At 33.3% G+C, this 19297-nt stretch overlaps 3 protein-coding genes across 7 annotated transcripts; all 3 read left to right on the top strand.

Moving 5' to 3' along the window:
• Positions 1-239: 239 nt before the first annotated feature.
• LOC122514745 (acyl carrier protein, mitochondrial) lies at positions 240-2039 on the top strand. 3 transcript variants are annotated; one of them, XM_043631764.1, is made up of 3 exons: positions 240-489; positions 1035-1115; positions 1702-2039. In XM_043631764.1, exons 1-3 carry the CDS (start codon positions 331-333, stop codon positions 1879-1881), a joined length of 420 nt encoding a protein of 139 aa, XP_043487699.1. In that variant the 5' UTR covers positions 240-330; the 3' UTR covers positions 1882-2039. The 3 variants fall into 3 exon arrangements, with proteins under 3 accessions (XP_043487699.1, XP_043487697.1, XP_043487698.1); XM_043631762.1 differs by having other exon boundaries at positions 1035-1160; XM_043631763.1 differs by lacking the exon at positions 1035-1115 and adding an exon at positions 892-999 and having other exon boundaries at positions 246-489.
• A 195-nt stretch (positions 2040-2234) lies between these two features.
• On the top strand, positions 2235-18871 carry LOC122514742. Of its 3 annotated transcripts, XM_043631756.1 has the most exons (12): positions 2235-2733; positions 3005-3055; positions 7296-7436; positions 7983-8079; positions 10321-10404; positions 14318-14481; positions 14648-14836; positions 15247-15402; positions 15782-15934; positions 17073-17337; positions 17450-17845; positions 17963-18871. In XM_043631756.1, the coding sequence occupies exons 3-12, from the start codon at positions 7354-7356 to the stop codon at positions 18395-18397; spliced, it is 2022 nt and encodes a 673-aa protein (XP_043487691.1). In that variant the 5' UTR covers positions 2235-2733; positions 3005-3055; positions 7296-7353; the 3' UTR covers positions 18398-18871. The 3 variants fall into 3 exon arrangements, with proteins under 3 accessions (XP_043487691.1, XP_043487689.1, XP_043487690.1); XM_043631754.1 differs by lacking the exon at positions 3005-3055; XM_043631755.1 differs by lacking the exons at positions 2235-2733; positions 3005-3055 and adding an exon at positions 5140-5743.
• On the top strand, positions 3064-4894 carry LOC122514744 (vicilin-like seed storage protein At2g18540). Its single transcript, XM_043631761.1, has one exon. It carries the CDS (start codon positions 3210-3212, stop codon positions 4428-4430), a length of 1221 nt encoding a protein of 406 aa, XP_043487696.1. The 5' UTR covers positions 3064-3209; the 3' UTR covers positions 4431-4894.
• Positions 18872-19297: the final 426 nt, after the last annotated feature.

Here is a 19297-nt window from a genome sequence, read left to right as displayed (position 1 = left end):
AATTTCAATTCATTGACTTTCTTGATACATTATATAAATATATATTTATGTTAATAATTATTAATTATATAAATAGAAATAATTATGTAGATCAATTGTATATTTTAAAAATTTCGACCGATTTAATAATTATACAGTTGTAGAATTTTATTGAATCACGTAGTTGGAAGATATACCGACGTTTTGATCAATAGGTGTCTCTCAAATGGGACCACTAGATGGCACGTCAATTAAACTTTTCCCTAATGTTATCCACCACTTTTGTATTTAATCTTCGACTGCAGACATAATTCGTAAAGCGAGGTTATCTTTCATTCGTCGAATAAGAAAATGGCGTCTTATACTGTAGCACGTCTTTTATCAAAAAATACCGGTATCTTTAGAAATTCAATTGCTCGGTTGCATTTATATAGGGCTAGCACGCAACTAACTTGTTACGGAAAATTATTCGATCGTTCAAGACAAAATGTCGTACCATTAACATCTCAGGTAAACATTTGTAAAAACTATACAAAATCAACGAACTTTTCGTTTCATTTGATCCGATACGTGTTTTGATACATACATTATGTAACTTACAATTTGAAGGTTTTCCTAATTTGTTCTTATCACGAATGATTATTATTCTTGTAGACATTATTTTTTTGCCTTTTGTCGAAAATCGATAAATTTGTATAGTTTTATATTATATCAAAATCTGGTATCATATCTTATAATTTATCAATAAAACTATTGTACATTATATCTTCTAAATTAAGTCTATACAATCTGGCGAATGAAAAAAAAAAAACAATACGTTTACTATTGTATAAGTTTAGAAAATATGTTTTGTAGTATAGGGATTATTTAGTTATACAATTAAACTATCTTTAGCATTTGTAATATATTTAGGTTAAAATTGGATTTCTTCGCACTTATAAAACAAAACCATCGATGAAGAATATCGAAGAACGTGTCCTACTAGTAGTCCGTTCTTTTGACAAAATTACTGCGGATAAGGTATTCCATTTTAAAGAAAAAATATTATTTTACAGGGCATTGAAGAGCTACGAGTCAAGCAGGTGCGCCTCTACAGCTTGAAACCTCCAATGTCGCTTGACCTGATTCGTCAGCGGGTGCTTTTATTACTCAATTTGTATGATAAAATTGATCCCAAGAAGGTATCTGTCTGCTATAGGAAATAATATTTTCAATTTTGTTAAAAAGATATTTCTATTAATAAGTAAAAGATAAACTTTATGATTACTAATTGATAAATGATATAACTTTTATATTTTATAAGACTTTGTTGTTCAGATTTCACATTATTAGAATACGAGGTTCAAATGGTTAAAGTATTCTTTATGCATTTATAGAAATATCTTAAAAGATAACTTCCTGGGAAAACAGCTGGCTAACACCTCGCTTGAGTCGTGGTGCTTGTGCATCACTGACATGTATATATAAGTTTAACGAGCTATTTCCAAAATTGGCAACGCATTACTATTATTCGCATATATGTGTAATAAAATTGATTTATATTATTTATATTGTAGAATAGAAAGGTATTGTATGCATCGATAAAATGATTACTACAAAGATTGTATCACAAAATTCGATTATATTTTTATTTATTTTACATGTCAGTTATGCATTATACCTTTGCGTTTAAACTGTATATGTTATATTAAATAGAATTAACTAACCACATCTTTATTGCAGTTAACTTTGGATTCTCATTTTATAAATGATTTGGGTCTTGATTCTTTGGATCATGTAGAGGTTATTATGGCCATAGAAGATGAATTTGGTTTTGAAATTCCTGATATGGATGCAGAAAAGTTATTAACGCCTGGACTTATAGTCCGCTATGTCGCAGATAGAGAGGATGTTTACGAATAATAGAATATGTTTATGAGATTACATTAGTAAAAACTCATTATTTGTTAAAACAGGTAATGATCGCAATATCTTTTTTTTATCTTTGCTCGAAGAGTAACTGAAATACCTGTTTTTTCTGTATATAGACCAATGATCATTAAATAAATAAGATAATCTAATTTATAGTTTTAGATCCTCTCAAATATTTGTATTCCCACCATATATAATATTTCCATAAAAATAAAATGTTGTATCGCGTAAGATTCAAAATGTAATATAATTCGTTAAATATTTTTTGTTAAAAGGCATCGATGAAATAAGAAATATCGTTGGACCTTTGAAAATTGAAAATATTTGTTGACTTGTAATATATAAGCACATTTCAAATATAAATGAAAGTTGTAGGTATTGTTGTGTATATTAATAGATATACAGGACAATAAAACTAAACGTATATTAAATCATATTGCTTTAAATATAAAAGTAGTTAGATGGTTTAGGCGAAGAAAAATTAAAAATTGCCGCTAAAAATTCGCCGAGTGTGTCCGTATAAATACTCGTTTGCGATTGGAGGATATTCGTTGCGAGGCGCCATCTGTGAAAAGATAGCGTCGGCGCGCTAGAAGAGCCGGTTAGTCGGTTTCGAACCATTGCCTCGATCGTTTCTGTGTTTTCGCATAATTCCGAATTATCTTATCGATGTTATTATTTACGTAATTAATTAATTGTTCTTGTCGATTAATTATCGCAATTATTCGAGTTAAGTGCGAATGCGGATAAAAACGTAGAAGATTTAGCGGATGAAGAACAGGAACGAGATGGAAAAGGTCGGAGTTATCGAATTCGGTTCGTTCGATTTCGTTTGAATGAAAAGTAAGCGTTATTTTCGTATTATTCGATTAACATCAATCATTAGTTAGATTATCAACCATTGAATCGTACAAGTCTATGATATAACGATCATTCGTTTGCTCCACGAATTGAATTTCTTTTTAACCAGTTTCGCATCGACGGTTAGTTAACGCGCGCGAAATAATGTTAGATTCAAACGATGCAGCGTATGCGGAAAATAGAAAAAAAAGAAAAGAAAAGAAAAAGAAAAAATGAATCGAATAATTATAATTCTACTATCTTTCGATTTCAGAATAACCGTGCAATGCACCTAGTAATGATTTCGTGACAACTACGACGATTGGTAAAGTAAACATAAATAGAATATATCGTAGAAATATATATATATATATATATATAAAAAAGACATTGTTGAATCGGAATTCTCGTATGAGTAATAATTTCGCAGTAAATATATATATATATATAATATAGTAAATATATATATATATATATATATGGCGGATCGAAAGGATTGGGAGGATCGGCGGGTAAGCGGGAAAAGACAATACATCGAAACTAAAATGAGGAATCGCGAATCGACGGACGAAATAACGAAATTGGAGGCAGAGTTGAAACGAGCTTATTGGAGGAAGGAATTGGTGGCACAGTTAGCTGCGAAGGAAACGGAGGAAAATATGAAAAAGACTAAGGCCCATTTGGAATCGGAGAAGAATCGATTGTTAGCCTTGATCGAATTGGAGAACGAGGATAGGACGAGGGCTCAAAAGAGGGACGAAGCGCGAGAGGAAATGGCACGGGAGATCACCGAGAGAAGGGCAAGGGAAGTTGAGGAAAGGGCCAGACTAATGGAGGAAGGTTTAAGGGAGAGAAAGTACCTGGAGGAGGCCGAGCGAAGGTTGGAGGAGTACGAGAATACGAAAAAGTTAGAAAAGAAATTGGAACTGGCCAGGATCAGCCTCGAGGACAGGCAAATCTTTTCGGATCTGATGGAAATTCAGTTGGCTTTTAAGAAGGAGGAGGAAGAGAGCGCGGAAAGGGACAGGCAGATATATTCGCGGGAGGTCGAACGAAGGGCCGAGGAAGAGAGGAACCGTAGGGCCAAGCTCGAGGAACGCCGAGAACGGGTTCTTACCTCTTTATTGGCCACCATTATCCAAGAAGACGCTAGCGAACGAGAGAAGAAACGACTCCTTCAGGAGCTCGTTTTCGAGGAACTCCAGTTGGAACGAGCTATCAAAGATTGGAAGGAAAGGGACATCCGATCTAGGATGGCCAAAGAATTGGTGGGTTCGTTGAAAGAACAGATCACCTTGACGGAACTTTGCAAGGCCAATTTCCTCCGTCGCGATCGACAATTCGCCGAGGAAATGTCCAAAAGATTGGCCGAGGATGAGAAAGTTGTTCGATTAACAGCAGATGCTAAGAAAAGAGCATTGTTAAGATATCGTCAAGATCTCGAAAGAATGATAGTCGAACGTCGAAGGATAATCGATGAAGAAATTAGTAAAATCGAGAAGGAAACTGAAGAAGAACGCAAATTAAAGGCAACGAGGGAAGAGATTATCAAAAAGGAACGCGAATTTTTATTGCTAGAGCACGCTTCCAACGTTGCTGAATTTTTGAACAGGAATTATCTTACCGAACACGAGCAAAATATACTTCAGAGAATTTCTTTTTCATCGAAGAACGAGATTACAAACGAAGGAAGACGATAGTCTCTAGAATGTCCTATTCTTCAGAAGAGGATTACGCTACTATCAAGAACCTTAATAACCCACGATATTGATCTACAATATTAACAAAGTAGATAAACGTTGAGAAAATATTAGATATTAGTTTCAGATCTATTTGAAATTCGGTCCTTTTATCTGTATCGATTATTTTCGAGAATATCGAAATTTCGTTGGACAAACGGTCGACAAAGAAACGATCGTTGGATCCTTCGATCCCGATGAAAAGGGCCAATAAAAATGCTGGGAAGACCAGTGGCGTCAGTTAGCACAAGATAGGGGACTCAAATTTATAGCGGTGCACGTTCAACCATCGTAGAGGAAACGAACATCGATATTCTTAGATCGACAAAACTGCCAAACCGGATTTTGTCCAAATTTATAATCGAATTTATTTTTTCTAATTTATTACTTAGTTCATTTTTATACAACAACGTTTTTTCTTTTCAACAAACTTGACAAATGTTGTTTACTTTTATTATATAATCTTCGATGTTATAAATATCGTATTAAACTTTTCATTGTTTTCATCTTCTAGATAAAATATAATTAGACAATCGATTATTTTAAATTAGCTATTAACGAATGAAAAGGAAATGTTTCTCTTCTTTATAATAACATACAATTAGTTGCATATTCGAACTGAATGGAGGGTGGGGTGGGATGGGGTGGGATGGGGGGGAATGAATCATCGTATCGAATAAAACGAGGCTTTCCAGAGAGCCCTTTTTGCGAGACGCGAAACTTTCAGGGATAATAATGCGATACGCAACGAGGCGAAAAGTTTCTGGATCTTTCGTTTGGGGGGTTGTTGCACAGCTAAGCGGAACGCCCTAGGGCACCTGTCGGCAGATGTTACTCGACCGTTACGATATTCCCAAGATTTTTCCCTTTCAAAGGCGTTACATTTCATTCAAAACCTTCCTATTTATTACATATCTTTTGTTTCTTTTTCTTATAACGAATTATTTTTGTACGAACAAATTTTATAGAAAAAAAAACTAAAAAATTGTAACCAACGATCCGCTGTGTTTTTATCGGATCAATATTTTCATAATTTTTGTCGTTGTCAGTATTTAACTAATAAACGTTAATCCAATTATTATAAACGTTAAAATGTTATTTATTTAACAGAATGCTTCTTCTTCGAGAAGAATAAACGTCGAAATAAAATGGAAAATGATTTCGATTGAAAGAGTAACGAACTTATTAAAATATCTTATCGTAGGCATAGATTCAACGTTAACTCGCATAAGCGAAAGGGGAACAATGGAAAAACAGAGGCTCGCGAGTATGATGTAAGTTAAATCTTTGTCAGATGTATGTATGTATGTATGTATGTATGTATGTATGTATGTATGTGTGAGTTTTGTTGCACACAGGTTTATTCCGTGGGCGAGAGAGCCGGATGAGAAAAGAGAGGAAGCCCTCTTGCCTCGCTTAACTTCTATCATTCTCTTCTCCCATCTTTCCATCTCTCTCTCTCTTTCCCTTTCGAATAATGGGCCTTCTCCGAGGCCCACAGGTCGAGCTCGGGGTCGGGGTCGGGGTCGAAACACGTCTCTCTCTATCTATCTTTGTTTCTTCATACTCGTTGGTCACTTTTGGGTCCCACCTTTTGGGTTCCACCTTTTGGGTCCTACCTTTTGGGTCCTATCCTATTCGCCAAAATCTTCCAAATTGAATTATTTCTATTTCGGATCTAGCAATTGTTGTTCTTTATATTATTTCGTTTATTGAAACATTGACGGGAATTACCCATTGTTACATAACCAGAATAAATATTGAAAGATAAACAATAATATAAAGATAATATAAATATAATACTGATAAATAAAATAATATAAATGTAAATGAATAATATTAATTAAAAAATATATATATATAAAAGATACATAATAATAAAGATAAATATAAATAAATAAATAAATTAAAATATATATATAAAAAAAAAAGAATACATATAAATAAATATAAATAAATAAATAAAATATACATAGGAAATTAACGAGACGTTAAATAAAAAAACTATATAAATATATTTACAGAATAATAAATAAAATTAAACAATTAAAGTGAGCTTGGACAAAATTTAATCGACGAAATGGATTGATTGAAATTTATTTTATTACGTCATAGTTTCAAAATATAAGTTATGAAAAAGTGTATAAAACGTTCGACAAATTTGTTATATAAAAGAGTAATATCTCTTTGCACTCGAACCAGCAACTCGATTCGATTCGATTCGATTTCAAATTAAGTAGACATTTTACAGGTACTGTAAAAACATTGATAAACAAACAAGCGTATAGAAATAATAAAATATCATCGGTTTATTCATTTATATGTAGAAAAAAACAAACTTTGATAAATACTGTACACTCTGTAATTAGTTTTGGTTGAGTAGACACTTGAAATCAGCCGGGCGCCATATTGGCGCCGCTCGAGTGCAAAGGGTTAAAACATTAAAAAATCAACAATCGTATAATTAATTGTCTATTGAAAGTACTTATCATAAATTAAACCCTTTGCACTCGAGGCCTTTTTCGTTTGTACTTTAAAAACATTTATAAACAAACAAGCGTATAGAAATAATAAAATATCATTAGTTTATTCATTTATATGTAGAAAAAAACAAACTTTGATGAATACTGTACACTCTGTAATTAGTTTTGTTGTGATATTTAATGAAACTTGAAATCAGCCGGGCGCCATATTGGCGCCGCTCGAGTGCAAAGGGTTAAAACATTAGAAATGAAAATGAAAATGGATAGCTCGGTCGAAGGATAAGGTTTTGTAAGTTTTAGTTTCTCGAAGTGAGAGAATAAAAGGAGGGTTTCTTGGTTACAGATGTCCTCGTGGTGAGCCGATTAAGAGAGGGAGGTGAGATGTTGGAAAGATCTTCGCCATGAGCGAGAGCCGGGTTTACACCGGTCCAGCCACGCTCGTAGCCGAACGTCAACCGTTCAGCAGGAATGGGAAGGCACTCAGGTGTGATTATCTCTCGCACACCTTTTCTTTTTTTTTTCTTTTTCTATATCTTTATTTAACCCTTGATTCTTTATTTCTAATTCTATACTTTTATTTTATTTTGATTTTATTTTGATTTTGATTTTTATATTTATTTTGATTGTCTTTTTAGTTTTGTTGCGAATATCAATCGCAGTTTATAATAGTTTATTAAAGTTAGTATTACACAGGAGCACGCGCGTTCATAAACATCTTCGGATGAAGCTTAGAAGGGAATTAACGAGTCATCAAAGTTCAGAGCGTTCAGAACCCATGAAAGCCCGCATCGTTGAGTCGATAATCGTATCAATTTCTGCGTTTTTACACGCTCGTTAACGTTAATCTTCTGTAACACGCTACTGCAACTTTGAAATTATCATACTTGTACTATCATCATACAAGATTTATCTTTTTAAGTATTTTTATCATTTTCGATACACATTATCTTTTAGTCCAAGTCAACCTAATTTTATGTATGTATAATTGTTAATTTTTGTTTGTTTGTTTCTTTTTATTTTTCTATTACAGAGGTTCGAAAAAAAGTGTGCTGTTTTATACGACGGATTGTGGTGACGATAAAGACGATCGCAGTGGTGTTAAATTGGAGCAACGATCAGTCTCATTGGTGAGTTTTATATATATATACATATGTGTGTGTGTGTGGATGTGTGTACAGTAACACAAAGTAATTAAGAAAGAGTACCCTCGTTCAATACCACTTTCGATAAGTTCGACACGTAGGCGGGATGATTATCTTAAAATGCATCTTAAAACTTTGCAACGAATTAATCTTCTAACTTTCAACAAGTATAATATCGTTAGATTATTATAATACGTTAAATGATTTTGTTTATTGTTGTGAGGAAAAGAAAAAATTAAACGAAAAAAGCAAAAAACTACGAAACGATTTGTTCGAAAATATTTCGGACTCTACGTGTTGTTGGAAACCAATTAAATTTTCAAAGTCATGTGAACCGAAAATTGCCGGAGTCCCCAAATTCCTCGATTTAATAGAAAGACCTTGGGTATAGTTATCGTAATTATAGCGTGCAGCCAATGAGAGAGTCTGCCCACCAAAAATGGAGCCACCGGTGGGTATTTTTTGTTTTTGTTTTTGTTTTTTCTTTTACGTTGCCATAGAATGATAAAAAGAACAAAATGTATAGGGTGGGAAGATAATTTTGGGGTTCGTAGATAAAACGAGCAACGATGTGTTATAAACTGCATATTGGATTTTTTCTTTTTGTTTTTTTTTCTTTTTGTAAAATTTACTTCGGAAATATTAATGTAGAAATTAAACTTTCGCTTCGTCCTAAATTTTGTGTGTATATTTTTAAAAAAGAAAAAAGAAATATTATCATCTAACGTTATTATCTCAACTATCATTTGATTTCCTTCCGTTGTTGTTGCATACGTCCCAGAATTAAAGTCTCATCTCTTCCTTCTCGTGTTTTTATGCTCGTCCTACGTGCACACGCTATTCGCATGCGTGCATTCTCACATCCTACGCTTTGAAATCATGCTAGCCAGCACGCACACGTATATTATATATGTGTACGCATAGAGATATTATTCAATTTTCTTCACTCGAAAAATGACGAATACGCGTATTTAAAACTCGTATGTAAAACTTATTTAATGATATTATATTTATGTAAATTCGATTAGATTTTTTTTTTACAAATTTTAATTATTAATTTCTGAATTGTTATTGGATAGAAAAAAAAAAATAAAGAAGAAAGAAAAAAGAAACGATTCTCACGTACATTCCACGTACGAGTAAAATAGAACGGAATAAAAAAATGAAATAAAAAAAATTTCTCCTAAACACGATCGTTAGATTTAACTTGTCCTTAGTTGGGTTTACAACGGGAAACAGATTGCCGTCGGGTTCATAATATTTTCCTTTTACTTTCATGTCCTCTTTCTCTCTCTCTTTTTAACTCATTCGTACTAATTGTAAGTACGGTTATTTTCTAAAGACAAAACAGTACTGTCTGAAAAGACCACTTTAACAGATCGATTTAATAATTGTCATCGAAGTTATGTCGAACTATAATGAAAAGTTTAGAAAAAAAGCTAGATATTATCTTATTTCCGTGAGAAACTTCAATGAAATAGTAGGTGAAGTGTGATCGGTCTTGGACAAACGCCAACTCGTCATGCAATTTTACGGTTCGTAACGAAAACGGCACTCACTTCGTTGCTGTATATTATTTTGACGTAGATTAATTCAGACATTCGCAAAGAATTTTATAAGAAATCACGACACTTTGATCTTTCTACTTATACGGAAAACTGCTGAGGATCGTTTCAAGAAGGAAGGAAGGAAGCTTTTTTTTCTTTTCAACAGTTGATTACGTTGATTTCGAATGCTGTAAAATGAAATCTTTTGGATGTATCTTTTGTTTTAAATTTTTTTAATTCCAAGTATATTTTCAAAGTGTAACCTTTCCTCGCTGGATCATTTAGGTGATTTTGTTGTTGTTGAATATCATATTGTACAAATGAAAAACGAATGAATGATAATTATACTGAAAAGGATCGGGGTACGTCGAAGTTATAGTTCGTTACTGGTTTTGTTGGTCAGTGCGAAAGGTCAACGCGCGTCTTGCATTGCACGTTGACCTAATTTCTTGAACTATAGTTGTAACACCCGTCTAACAACCATAAATGCGTCTTACCGTTCTTACTTTCGTTACATATTTTTTTCTTTGAAGAGATTTTTCTTCCCAATTGGCATTAGTTTTAGTTTTTGTTTCAATGTAAATTTGTTAGTTATTTATCACGAATAATAATAATAATAATAATAATAATAATAATAATAATAATAATAATAATAATAATAACTATTATTTGATTTCAGACCGCTCTACATACCAATACCGGTGCAACCCAGCAACAACTATTGGAGCCGAGAATGGCGCAACTGGAGACCTTGGAAGCGAAGGTAATATATTCGTCATAAAGTTCATCGAAGCCGGATTTCGCGATTAAGCCCTTCGGTTGTGCTAACTTATCGAACACGGAAGCAAATCTAACACGAATCAAGCTACTTTATTACGCACACACCCGAGAACTATTGTGTCAAAGTATTATTTACGCACACGCACGCACAATGTATTTTCAATGAATTATTTTATTTGATTTTTTTTCTTTATCGTACATTTTTTTATACTATAAAGTAATACTTAAATCTATACGGCTTATATCGGATATAAAAAAGTACAAGGAGTGTTTTACGAGTCTTCCCACGTACTCGTTTTTACGATATATTGCATTATTGCACATCTATCGAAAAAAATAGAAGATTAATTACAGTCCTGTAAAATCAGTAATAAATAATAGAATTAGTTTTTCTTTAATTAATTGAAGAAAAATTGAACAAAATTGAAAGAAAAAAGAAAAACAGAATTAGGTGTATTTCTTTTTCTTTAACGTTAAATCGATTGGCTAATGAGAATAGAGTGGTGGGGGTAAAGGGGAGGAGTTTGACTAAATGGGGGCACGTGGTTGTTCGTTTGTTTACAACCGATTGTCGTTTTAATACTCGTGATCAGGGCAGTAACTCTTCGTTCGTTTGTTCGTTCGTTCGTTCGTTCGTTCGTTTCGCGGTGTCGAGGATGAAAATAAAAGAAAATAAAATAAAAGAAAAGAAAAGAAAAAGGAAAAGAAAAAAAAAGGCGAAGACGATGGACCGCTTTTATTGGCGGTTCGGCGTAAGCCCCCACGGGAGATGTTAAGGCCGTTCAACCAGTGATTTATATGCAAAGAAAGCCCCGACTCGCGTTTCGGAACCCGCATTACCTATACGCAATGGCGTCGACATACGCCATTGCATCTGACTTTTTATACCTAACCTAAAAAGAATATTATATCGATTTTCATATATATATATTTCAAATATTTAATATCATAGTTTTTATTAGACATTTTGTAAAATTATATTGATGTTTTTTTATTAGATTCTGTAAAATATTATATTTAAAATATTATATTACATTTTTATTATATATTATTTATTTAATATGAAATATATAATATTAGGTGTACACCCTAGCCATTTTATAGAAAAAACACCTATTATTAAAATATTACAAAATAATTTCACATTTTCTATTAACTATTCTCTAACCAACTCACGTTATTATCTTTTTGTTAAAAAAATAAAAAAACACGAAAAGAAGTGATAAACGAAATTCATCAATTATATAATTCGATTAATTAAAAGTTTCTTTTCTCGACTTTGTCCCTTTTGATTAATTTGATCAAAAGGACGAGCCTTTTTGTTCCTCCCTCGTTATTTTCCACCTACTCAGGGACGGCTCTCGATGTACCTTCGAGTTTCTTTTGCAAAACAGGTACTAGTCATAAAAATCCTGAGGTACACCCAACTCTATTTCTCTCTCTCTCTCTCTCTTTCTTTCTCTTATTTGCAATGCTGTCATTCCTTTGAAAGTGTTAGGGGGTTTTATACAAGTAGTCAACTATCTTCCCTTTTCGGAATTCCTTTTTTCTGCTTTTTTTTTTCTTTTTTCTTCGATTATCTTCAACATTTTTCTGCGCTAACGAATTTTCTTCAAGTTGATTTATCTTCGATCATTATAATTACAAACGATCTTTATATTCATTCGTTAATTTTATAAAAAATAAATTCAAAATTCGTTATTCGGATATATTTAATAATAACAATAATTTTTGTTTCCTGGTTAATATACCGAACGCAAACTTTTATCTTATTTTTATCTCTTTTCTTTTATCTTAAATCAAAAAGAAATGTTTCCTTCGAGTAGAAAAAGAAATTACAATCTTATTTAAAAACTAGTTTTATCTCAGAAAAAGGGGGTTTGCATTTCTAAAAAAAAAAAGAAAAGAAAAGAAAAGGAAACAAAAGAAACCAATTTCCTAATGAAACATTACGTTCGCAAGCAGAATTAAACGATCGTTGGTATCTCGACGCAAATAAAAAGTTTTTACCGAAGTATATTTGTTTTGTTTTGTTTTGTTTTTTTTCTTTTCAGTTAAAACTCTCTTGGAAGAATATTTGTTGAGTGATCTCGAAAAAGTTATCCTACGATATTCTCATTTTAATAGTTACGTTTCTTCCTTAGATATACAACATTGACTTTATTAACTCGTAGTAACTTTATTAAACGTATATTGTTCATTTGTATGATAACGAAAAGAGAAAAGGGGAGAAAGAATTAATTTTTCTCGAGTTTTATAGCAAAGTAATATCCGTTACTCCGAACATTTAAAAAAATTCTTTCTAACAAAAATAAGTATAATATGTAAATATAATTATAATTATTTAATATATAATACAGTAAAACCTCTTTTTGTGCGGTGGATAGGGACCACCGCATAAAAGAAATCGTACAAAAAAATATTCGGTAATTTTATAAATACTTACATATTATAAACAACTTTGTACGATATACAGTAAAACCTCTTTTTGTGCGGTAGATAGGGACCGCATAAAAAAAGTCGCACTTAGAAAATACATCAATTATTTGCGAAATATAGATGTGAAAATGCTTTCAATCAAATGAAATAATTGTTAGGAGATTGTTTAAATCAGATGAACAGCGTCGCGAAGTCCGGATACATCGTCGTCAAGGAGACCATGTAATCAGTTCGTCCACACATGTATATGTACATTGAAAGAAAACATAAAACTGGTAGCAACGCTGCTAAAATTTAGATACCGCGTAAAAATAAATCGCACAAAACAAATCGCACAAAAATAAAATTGCACAAAACAAATCGCACAAAAATAAAATCGTATAAAAAAGGACCGCACAAAAAGAGGTCTTACTGTATATATTATATGTATACAGTAAAATCTCTTTTTGTGCGGTGGATAGGGACCGCATAAAAGAAATCGTACAAAAAAATAATCGGTAATTTTATAAATACTTACATATTATAAACAACTTTGTACGATATACAGTAAAACCTCTTTTTGTGCGGTAGATAGGGACCGCATAAAAAAAGGTCGCACTTAGAAAATACATCAATTATTTGCGAAATATAGATGTGAAAATGCTTTCAATCAAATGAAATAATTGTTAGGAGATTGTTTAAATCAGATGAACAGCGTCGCGAAGTCCGAATACATCGTCGTCAAGGAGACCATGTAATCAGAGTTCGTCCACACATGTATATGTACATTGAAAGAAAACATAAAACTGGTAGCAACGCTGCTGAGATTTAGATACCGCGTAAAAATAAATCGCACAAAACAAATCGCACAAAAATAAAATCGCACAAAACAAATCGCACAAAAATAAAATCGTATAAAAAAGGACCGCACAAAAAGAGGTCTTACTGTATATATTATATGTATATATAAATATGTAGTAGTAACAGATACATATATAGTAGATGCATCGAGAGAGTATTATTTTACCTTCATGAAAGCGTGCACAGGTTCCCATATCTAATGGCCGTCTCTGAAGCTTCCCGGAAACTAACGTACTTTGGTAAGGTGGGGGGTGGGGGCGGGGGTTAGTGGGGGGAAAGCATGAGAGAATCAGAACAATGATATTACCATCAACGAGAGACTCTTTTACTATAGCGGAAGAGAACGTTCCACAGAACGTTTCCTCTTCGTTTCTTTTTTCCGAGAGAAAATGGAAAATTTTTCTATTTTTTTTCTATCTTTTTTTCCTCTTCCATTTGTTTAAATACCAAACTCAAATTTTATCTTCGATCGTTATTATAGAATTTTTAATCGTTGATATGTTATATTATTAATATAAAAATAATGATTAAATATAAATATATTTGTGTTTTTGTAAACATTGATAAGCTTTGATTAGAATAGATTTTCATTTTGGGATTATATTTGATTCATTTAGATGGCGAGTATCGAAGTATCCCTTTCAACAACACCGAGAAGAAAGAAGGGTGGTAGTTTAGCCGGTGGGGTAACATCATCCCTCGGACACCGTAATAAAGATCATTACAAAGAACTCGACGCCCTTCGTGTAGCCCTTCGCGATAAAGAAAATATTATACAGACGTAAGTGGATTTATTTTCTTCTTTCTTCTTTTTCGAAAAGATACTTTCTTTCTTGCTATCCTTTTATCCACTGTGTATCCGGTTTATATCGTTATTTTTATTATTTCTCATTTTCTTCCCTTTTTTTTCTTATTTATTTATTTATTTCTTTTTTCTTTTTTTCCAGGTTGAAGGGCCAATTGTGCAATAGCTTGAGCAATCGACTGGCATTGCGAAATGGTGCTGCACCACCCTTAACCGAGGCTGACAGAAAAGCAACCGAGGAAAGACTTCAAAGGTTGAAACGTGACGCTGACAACAAGAGATTGGCTATAAAAAATCTCAAACTTGCTTTGGAACGTTTAGACATAACCGAGTAAGATATTAGTTTTTGTTTTTTAACACTTTGACAAATTTCATAGAAATTTAATCTTTCATTTTCCAAAAAAACAATTTGTAATTGTTCAATCGGGGGGGAGACCACTTTTTATTTCAAAGTATACTTTAAGTAGCTGTAATGTTTTTAAAAATGCATTAACTGTAAATTTTCATTCACCCCTTATCCTGTCATATATGATCAACTGTGCCAGTCAAAGTATTCACAATTTCATACATTTGAAAATAGAATATTTATTTACTTGGAAAAAATAGAAAAGGGGTGTCTCGAGTTTCTAGAGAAACAAAAGTAAAAAATATAATACCGAGTAAAAAGTTCGTACCGTAGAAGATTGAAATACGTTCCCCTGTCCCCCCACCCCACCCCCACCCATCTCATGATTATTTCAGTAACATCGACGTTCGCATACAACAAGCAGAATTGGAATATAGACTGGGTCGGGAAGAATTGGAGCTTTTGACATTACGCGAAGAGAGCAGGGCACTTCAAACGGCATTGGAATTGGCAGAAACCCAAGAGAAACGGAAAAATGATACCATATACAGGTTGGTTCGATTCTTTTCTTATCATTTTTACCTTCAACATCTTTCTGTATGATTTATATTTAACAATTTATTATTTACTTTTATCTCCTGACGCAAAATTGTGACAATCAAGAATTTAAATAAAATTTATTTATTTTTATTTTTTTCTTTTACACATTCCACAAGATGAGAAACCACTACGAATAATTTACGAACTAACACATTGCAGTATGTTTGAAAGAATCCTCTGACTCAACAACACTTTATTTTATTTGATTTTATTTCATATTGTTTTATATTGTTATTTTAGCAACGATTCGAATTTAGATTTAGGTTTACGTACCATTACGAATTTGTATTAGCCACGGTTGTTATAAAGATTGCAAAATCTTACGTTTAGTTGCATTTCCGGGTCAACGCAAGTCACCGTGCATGCCGTCGAAATTAGTGCAGATCCAAAGAGTCCTCGTTTCGGTGCTGGACCGAGAGACGAGATGCCTGGGCTTTACGTTGATTGGGCTGTCGAAGATTCTGGTCTTTGCAAAGGTGACAGGTATGATTTTTAATCGATATATTCTTAAATAATTAACAACAAGTTTAAATACAATGAGTAGCGGTATTACAAATATTTAACGGTACATTTCTCAATTACTATAATTAGGTATGCAAGAGTTAGAAAAAATCCACGAATGAGACGCAATCTTCTTTAAATATTAATCGTTAGACTCGGATACGAAGGACTTCCTTAAAAATCAACTTACAATTAATCCACGAATCCATCGTAGCCGTTATAAAATGCATTGTTAAGCGCACATGCGAAGAATATGAAGAAAGGTGCGAAGGAAGGATGATTTGCATCTATGAGAAAATGTATACGATGATCTATAAATCATTGTTATATACTTTCCAATTTTTAATTCGAGTTATGCATTCATAGGAACAAACTATGTGCTGTTATATATTTTATCTTCCGTGAAACGTTAGATTAATAAATTCATTAGATAATTAGCAAGCGTATGTGTAATAGGTTAACGTGACTCATATGTTTTGTGGTACATGTGTTGGAATCAGGGTGACCGCTTAAAGAGGAGCATACGTGCTATAGCTAAGAGTTTTAGCCCGTTTTATGGATATCGTGGTTAAACAATAGCACGATCTTTGTACTAGGTTCCCAACGACGAGTCGTAAAGTACAGCGAAATCACCGGAAGTCCGCATGGTGCCCCCGCTAATTGTACCTCCGTCTTTTACACGACCCTGTCCCTTTTTTTTCTTTCTACCTCTCTCTTCTTTCTCTCTGACTCTATTCACCTGCTCCCCCTTTTTCGCCTGTCAGAGTTTACCTCACCTCGATTCTCTCGACTTTTTTATCCCACTCTGGCTGGTCGTGCTCGTTCGCCGATAAAATACACGTTGAAAAATCAACATCGTTCAAAAGAAATTCTTTAGCGTCGAGCTGTACGATTTTAATACGTCGAGTAATATAACATCGATAAACAAGATATCATACCTGTTAAACGTATATTTTTAATATAATTAAATGTAGACAAACATGATTTGCAAATGTTTAATGCAATTAGATAAGCTTATATTATAAAAATATTTTATTATCGATAATTTACCGTTAAGAAACATTAAATCCTTGGGTATATATACTAATGAGATCGTTTCAACTATGATACTTCGTTGTAGGATACTCGAGGTGAACGGGAAACTCGTTGTAGGAGCTAGTAAAAACGATTTGACGAGACTCTTAGCTGTTGCACCGGACGCGGCACAGATCGTAGTATTACGAAAAGGCGAGTCACTTGCTGCATTACGTACACTTAGATCCGATAACTTAAGACTAACACACAGAATTGGATATCTCGAGGAACAAGTCAGAGATCTGTTGGCACCAACCAGAACCGAATTAAGTTCAACGGATTTGTCATTGGCTGCTCAAGAACACGTTCAGGTATCTTTCATCTCTTTAAAAAAAGAAAAAAAAATACATCGATCACAGAAACGTTAACATTTATATTATAATATGAATTACCATTTCGTTACGTAGTATCATATTTTTCTAGGTTTTTCAAAAGGGTCCTCAGGTGACCGCCCTAGTCGCGAATTTAACCAATCCCAAGGTTAGAAATCCAACAGATATGAGACAAAGTTTACCAACCATGCGAAGCAGACAGAGCGATCACGGTAGATCATCGCATTTTGCTACCACGAGAAGTCCCAAAGAAAATGATTTCTTTTCCGACGGGGTTTCTTACGGTGGTCATCAGAAGCCGAGAAATCGGCAAAAACATCAAGCTTTTCCATTAGGTAGGTCCACGGTTAGTCTGGATTGCAAACAAACGCAATCTCAGTTGCAACGTAGAAGATTGCCGACTACTATGGAATCGGGAATGGAAAGTAGGAAAAGTCAACAATTGCAGACATTGGAATTTGATTCCGAACCTACTTATTATCGTCAGGTATTATTATTAGCTTTTTATTTTCTTATGTGCGTACACGAGTACACACCCCGCGGTTTTTTTGTACAAAATTTGGAAGTAATATGAAAATAAATTCGAACACGAATACTCATTTAGGATTCCCAATCGCGAGTATCGGAAAATTCGGAAATTCTTAGCACGTACAGTTCGCAAGAAACTAAAATCCGACCGGCACCACCTAAAAAACCATTGAGACTTTCCCTTCATCGTGCGGCTAGTCTTCAATCCGTTGAAAGTGCACCGCCTGCGGCGGCAACAACGACGACCCTTCACGAGGGCTCTCGTAAATCGTCGAAGAGGAACCATCGTGGTGAACCCTACTCCTCTTTGGAAAAGGGCTCGACGATCGAAGGAAACCAAGATGCAAACCACAGAATACAGGAAATGTTGCAACACGATCTTTCGCAGCAACCACCGCCACCAACACCAAGGACACCTTCCAGAGCGGAATCTTGCCAGAATGCTTTGCGGTGGCCTTCGCCGAAACCGAGATCACATTTGGCTTCTGTTTCTACGGAAAAGTGGTGTTGAGTGCGAACGAACGAATTTCGAATGAACGCAACTCTCTCTCTCGAAACCAACTGCAAAATATTCGAGATGAATTTTTTATCCGGCTTGACGTTCGTATATTATTTCGCTTAAGATTTCTAAAAGTAGAATATATAATTCATCGATTTTTGTATAGAATCATGACGAATAGTGATATTTTTTTATATGTACACGAATAAAAAAACAAGAATTTAATTTATAGAATATAATACAAGAATAATTTGAACATTTCAAATTGTTCATGAAACAATAGAAATCTTTGCTAAGTTTTTTTTTATTCGTATATCCCAATGTTAATTATTTATCATATAACAAATTCACAAAAAGTAACATAATCAAAGAGAGGTTTTTAGGAAAAACGTTTCAGGTATAGTATAATAGTCATTTTACAATATAAAGCATATCACAATCATTCAACTTTGCACAGATAATATATTTTATTATTCGTATAACAGATATTTGTATCTTAGAAAAAATCATCCCAAATGTTCCTATATAAAATATGAATGCTCGAAGAAAGAAGAAAAAGAAGAAAAAGAAGAAAAAGAAGAAAAAGAAGAAGAAGAAGAAGAAGAAGAAGAAGAAGAGCAATTCTAAGTCACATGAAAGAACAATCTTCAGTAATAATATATATATATATATATATATGCAGGTATAAACGTAACGAGCTTAAGCAGGTGGCTCCGTACGGTGAGTTTTCCGAATACTTCTCCGCTATACGTACTTTTAGCTACATATATATATATATGCATATATGCACGTACATAGATCCAGAAGATGATCACTACCATCAACACCACTACCATCAACATCAGTATATAGAAGATTGTATTCACCTACTCTTCCTCCTATCAAGAGAAAATCGTCAGTACTCTACTAGCA

This window comes from Polistes fuscatus, unplaced genomic scaffold (assembly GCF_010416935.1).
Source record: "Polistes fuscatus isolate 324 unplaced genomic scaffold, CU_Pfus_HIC Scaffold15, whole genome shotgun sequence".
Taxonomy (NCBI): domain Eukaryota; kingdom Metazoa; phylum Arthropoda; class Insecta; order Hymenoptera; family Vespidae; genus Polistes; species Polistes fuscatus.
The sequence above is the reverse complement of the archived record's forward strand: the minus strand, read 5'-3'. Positions and strand labels throughout refer to the sequence as shown.